The 6,046-nt window shown below is 40.0% G+C and overlaps 1 protein-coding gene and 1 pseudogene across 1 annotated transcript; one reads left to right on the forward strand and one right to left on the reverse strand.

Annotated features, from left to right (window-relative positions):
- The first annotated feature begins 7 nt into the window (after positions 1-7).
- On the forward strand, positions 8-1,209 carry LOC132043473 (L-ascorbate oxidase homolog; annotated as a pseudogene).
- Positions 1,210-2,357: 1,148 nt separating this feature from the next.
- LOC132043472 (pentatricopeptide repeat-containing protein At1g59720, chloroplastic/mitochondrial) lies at positions 2,358-4,421 on the reverse strand. Its single transcript, XM_059433943.1, has one exon. It carries the CDS (start codon positions 4,316-4,318, stop codon positions 2,510-2,512), a length of 1,809 nt encoding a protein of 602 aa, XP_059289926.1. The 5' UTR covers positions 4,319-4,421; the 3' UTR covers positions 2,358-2,509.
- Positions 4,422-6,046: the final 1,625 nt, after the last annotated feature.

Raw genomic sequence — 6,046 nt, forward strand, 5'->3', positions numbered from 1 at the left:
TGGCATTATCATAAAGGGAAGTCGTAAGGTTGGCGAGGAAAAAGAGCCACTTTTTACCATGGAGGCTGGCAAGACTTATAGGTACAGGTTCTGCAACCTTGGCATGAGGTCATCAGTCAACGTGAGGTTCCAAGGTCACCCAATGAAATTAGTGGAGCTAGAGGATCCCACACCGTACAAAACGCTTCTACGATTCCGATTGGACATCCACGTTGGTCAGTGCCTCTCAGTATTGGTCACTGCCAATCAGGAGCCCAAGGACTATTACTTGGTTGCTTCAAGCAGGTTCTTGAAGCAAGAACTCTCCTCTGTGGCCATCATTCGTTATGTTAATGGCAAGGGTCCAGCATCCTCTGAGCTTCAGCATCCCCACTCAGACAACACTGAAGGCATTGCCTGGTCCATGAACCAGTTCCGCTCCTTCAGATGGAACCTCACTGCTAGTGCTGCCAGACCCAACCCTCAAGGTTCCTACCATTATGGACAGATCAACATCACCCGCACCATCAAGATCGTCAACTCCAAGGGCCAAGTAGGTGGTAAGCTTAGATATGGTTTGAACGGTATCTCTCACACCGATAGCGAGACTCCATTGAAGCTTGTAGAGTACTTTGGAGCTGCCGATAAGGCCTTCAAGTATGATCTCATGGCTGATGAAGCCCCCGCTGACCCAAGCAAGCTCACTATTGCCGCAAATGTGAAAAACGCCACCTACCGTAACTTTGTGGAAATCATCTTCGAGAACCACGAGAAGACCATCCGCACCTATCACCTGGACGGATATTCCTTCTTCGCCATTGCTGTTGAGCCCGGGAAGTGGACCCTAGAGAAGAGGAAGAACTACAATTTAGTGGATGCCACAAGCAGGAACAACATCCAGGTGTATCCAAACTCATGGGCAGCAATAATGTTGACCTTTGACAATGCAGGAATGTGGAACTTGAGGTCAGATATGTGGGAGAAGACATACTTGGGAGAGCAAATGTACTTCAGCGTTCTCTCCCAAGCCGATCATTGAGAGATGAGTACAACCTCCCAGACAACCATCCTCTCTGCGGTGTTGTCAAGGGCATGCCCCTCCCAACTCCATACAAGGCTTAAATTTAATCTCTCTGTAATGGTAGAATCAAAGGGGACGGGTTAACTATTAATTGATTTATTTGTCTTCCTTCCCCAAAAATAAATGAATAAAAGTTTTTTTGTTTCATACCTTCACATGTTTTTACGGTTCTCTAATTGATTATTACCATCTTTTTTAAGTTTATGCATGTGATCATCTTCAGATTACTTCCTATTTCCCTTTTCCTTGATTTTACCTCCTCTACTTTCCTTTCTGTCCTGGATGAATGAATGATTTTCAGATGAATAATTTTCTCCAAAATCAAAATTAGTTATTATTTGAACTCAAATAGGATAAGATTAAATGAATTCCATTGGCTTTATCCAAATGAAGAAAATTGAAGTCGGGTTCTAATCTTACTTATACTTAATTTATCTCTGTTGGAGTTCCAGCCCCCTCGACATCTTTTTCCATCTCTGCTTGGAGTTCCAGTCTACTATCATCTTTTCACCGCCCCTCGATGATTTTGGATAGAACAAAGTCCTTCAATTTTTAGTGGAACAAGAAAGACATGGATGGTTTACTCATGTAAACCAATAAAAAAACAGGGCAACAAGGCACGCGAGCACTCTTGGAGTCGGCATAGATCCTTGTTCGGGTGTTCTGGTGGAGTCCCCGTCTGGTCTACTGTCGTCTTTTCACCGCCACTAGACTACTTGCATGATTTTCAGGAGCTTCCCAAGTTAGCAAGACTATAATAATCGACGTGATTTTCTGCTTGTAGCTTGTTAGTACATCCCCAATATATTATTACTGCGTGCTGTCATGTATCTTCTTCTTTTTTTTTTTTTCTTTTTTTTTCGGGTCAAGGTATTGAAGCATTAAAAGTTAATACAAGTAGTAGTGTGCTATACAGAGCACCATAGTTTCTCAAACAAGCAAAAAAATTGCTAGTAGTAGTTCTAGCAAAAGAGTTTCGTGTAACAAATATTGAAGATGGTGGAACTAGAAGCTCAGAAATATTGTATTTGGCTCGCTTCAATCCTTCCTTAACAAGAGTGACTGCTATGCCAAGACTTCCACAGAATCTTTTAGCTATCTCCTATAGATGAATATATGTGTGATAGATTCTTCTACATTCTCACAAATAGAGTACATTTCATTAATATCTATACCAATACAATGTAAGTACTTACTGCCTTGTGGGGAGTCTATCATGACATGGCAGCAAAGCTAAAGCAAGAATTTGATTTTGCGTGGTATGTCCAGATTTCATATTCAGTTAAAACTCTTAATGGATATATGATCTTGCTTTATGAGGAATAGACTGACTTTGTGGTAAAAGAACAAGTGTTATTTAGGATCATCTGCGATGGTCTTCTACATCAGAACAAGCTTCTTTTTTTTCTATTTTTTTTTTTGGCAATTCGATTTATAAATGTTACATTATCACCAATAATCTTTGCAAGTACAGGACCCATTCCTAAAGTGATGGAACCGAACACGGTCTCTAACAATAATTTCAACATCAAAGACTGCCGAAATTAATTTGGTTACATTGTGGCAGTCACTGCAGATACGCAAATTCTTGAAAATGCGTATAGGAGTTCCGGGTTTTAGTTTCAGAAGTCCATAAGCAATGGCGAGTCTCTCACTGTGCAGTTTAAGTGACTGTCTCTTCCCATTATCAAGTTCATCAACCATTGATGCTTGTGACAAGTCAGGAACGTACCTCGCTGACTTGAGTCTTTCTTCTATAACATCCAAAAACTCATAAATTTCTCTAGTATGCAAATGAGAAGTATCACCAGCGAAAAATTCATGGAAAACGCCATTAATTTCAATTGAACTACAGCCTGGATCTTTCTTAATACCCTTATCGGTCATCAATTTCCTAATCAGTCCAGCCTCGTCCCACCGGTTAGCAGTCGCATATACTCTTGACAGAAGAACATAAACACCACTAGTGTCATTGCCTTCAGACTCAATTACTTTCCTAGCCATTTCTTCACTGAGTTGTATCTCAGCATTTTTCTTGCAACATCCATCAAGAAGACTTCTCCATATTGCAGCATCAGGCTTCATTGGCATGTTTGATACAACATCAAGAGCTTTATCAATACACCCCGCACGTGCCAGAAGGTCAACTAGGCAACCATAGTGCTCTAAAACAGGCCTAATCTTATACTCGGGAACCATTTTATCAAAATATATATGACCCTCATCAACCAAGCCTCTATGATTACAAGCGCTCAAAATACCAACAAATGTGATTGAGTCAGGCATCACTCTTTTGTTAACCATTTGGTTAAAACAACGGAACGCTGCCTCAACCTCCCCGTGCATTGCAAATCCTAATATCATTGCATTCCAAGAATTCAAATCACGTTTACTCATCCTCTCGAAAACCTGAACAGCTATCCGCAACGAACCACATTTGCAATACATGTTAAGCAAACAATTGTTCACAAGCAAATCAAAATCCAAGTAGCTCTCATAATTCCTCAAAATATAAGCATGAGCCCACATTCCCAATGACAACGCGCCCAAACCGGCACAAGCATCAAGAACACTCTGCATCGTATACCCATCAGGCTCAAACATCATTTGCATCTCCGAAAACATTCTCAACGCATTTTCAAACTCACCCGATTGAACGAGAGCATCAATCATAACATTCCAAGAAACCAAACTTCTCTCAGGCATTTTATCAAACACATCCTTAGCATCCTTCAAACACCCACAAGAAGAATAAAAATGAACCAAACTGTTGTTTACATACACATCTGAAGCAAGCCCAAGTTTCAAAGCAAAGCCATGTGCTTGTTTCCCTTGGGAAAGAGCGAAAAGATAAGCACAAGCTTTCAACACAAATGGGAAAGTATGCTTATCAGGCTCAACACTAGTAATCATTCGATGAAAGAGTAAAAAGGCTTCAGCTTTACGATCATTGCTATGAGCACAAGCTCTGATAAGAGTGTTCCAAATGAAGGAATTGGGGTTATCTAAATAAGTGAAGAGTTTAAAAGTATAATGAAGGTCATTATTTAAAGAAGCAAAATGGATAATTCTGCTGTAGAGGAAAAGCGTGTCTGGATGATCTAGTGAGGTTGTACGGAGAGTATAAGCGTGTACTTGTTTGAGCTGAGAAATGGAAGTGCATTTTGTCAAGATTTGGAGGATATGGCGTCTATGCTCAGTACTAGTGTTGCTGATGGGAAGACTTGTTGGCCTTGGTGGTGTAGTTGGTAAAATCATCTTATTCCCTTGCCCCTACAATGGTGAAACTTTTCTTGGTGCTAAAATCATCTTATTCCCATTTCCCGGCTTTTCTGTTGGGGACCACAGTTCATCTTTTTGTACGAATTGTCCTTCAAACGCACTCGTCTTTAATTTTTGCCTCTTGTATCTGCTCCTTAATTTTTGTCCCATTGTTCATTTAGTGAAAATATTCACACATGATTCGTTCGGCATAAGTTCCGTAAAATTTTTATCTTCAGAATTTTTGTTTATTTCACTGGTGCTTTTATAGGAATTAATTGCTTACGCGCATAAGTTGTGTAATATTTTTCTGATTATGTTGAATGTTGAAAATTTTTTACTTTTCCGACATACTCCCTCTGTCCCAATTTATGTGGCACTTTTCGTTTCCCGAGATTCAAATTGTACGAACTTTTACCAACATTTTAAGATGTATTTTTTCACTAAATTGATATGAGAAAAGTTGCAAATTATAGTACTTTTCATTTAGGTTTCAAATATATAAATATTAATCTTAAAATATTAAGTTAATCTGATCCAATTTAGCTTCAAAGTTTAGTCAAATTGACTCTCGAAAAGCGAAAAGCGAAAAGTGCAACATAAATTGGGACGGAGGGATTGTTTATGATACATATGCTAAAGCTAAATGCAAACTTTGGCGAGCAAAATCTAAACTTACGTCGTTTTTTCAGATTATGCTGAGCGCCAAAAGTTTTGCCTTGTTAACTTGTAAGGTGTTGTGATACATATACTTAAGCTAAATGTAAACTTTAGGGAGCAAAATCTAAACTTACATCGTTTTTTTAGATTATGTTGGGCGTTGAAAGTTTTCCCTTGTCTAGCATAGCTTGTAGGATGTTATGATACATATACTGAAGCTAAATGTCTTTGGGGAACGAAATCTACACTTATGCCGCACCAAAGCGTGAAGCGGTGTTGTGAATGGACTTTGTGCCGAAGAGAACAAAGACTCACTCGGCCCAGTAGTGCAATTGGGCTAATAGCGGTACGGGCTACGCAGAAGTTTTAGGCAAAAACAACCCAACAAGAGACTTGTAGGCTACGTTTGGAAACCTGGCTAAGGGACAGGTGTTACACGAAGATTGGTAGCAGTGGAATAGGGTTTATTATATCTATTACTGAAAGCAACGTTAGGAGTAGGCTATAGTTATTTGCAGTATTCTGTTTCTCTCATCCTACTTCCTCGTCTATATCCTCCCACCCCCTTCTAGTACATCGTTATCTTTTTCTGCTATATTTCCATTGTAATTCTTTCCAACTATTTTAATACAATCAAGTTGCTTCATATTGTGTTGTTGAAAGTAGTAAACACTACATTGGTGCTTTCATTCTCTTCTATAATGGTAGATACACGGCTCCAGCAGTTGGAGGACTCCCACATATGCCTTTCTTAGAAGGTCTCCAACCTGAGCTCCGCCTTTGATGGCCAGAGCAAATTGATGCAAGAAATTTTGTCACAATGGCCTCTATCAGTGCTCGCCTTTCTGGTCCTGAGTCTGAATCTTCTCAAGCTTGAGCAGGGGAAGTGACCCTATCCCACACATCTGCTTTCAATGGTCCTATGGCTGCTCGTCATGTCGGCCACGATGACCTTTCTCGCTTTCATGGCGACGATCTAGAGGCTTGGATTTTTCAGGTGGAACGGTATTTTGACTTCTATTCGATTCTCCCAATCATGCTCTGTCCCAGCTTCTTTCCCTTTGG

Source organism: Lycium ferocissimum, unplaced genomic scaffold, assembly GCF_029784015.1.
Source record: "Lycium ferocissimum isolate CSIRO_LF1 unplaced genomic scaffold, AGI_CSIRO_Lferr_CH_V1 ctg25263, whole genome shotgun sequence".
In the NCBI taxonomy this organism is placed as follows: Eukaryota; Viridiplantae; Streptophyta; class Magnoliopsida; order Solanales; family Solanaceae; genus Lycium; species Lycium ferocissimum.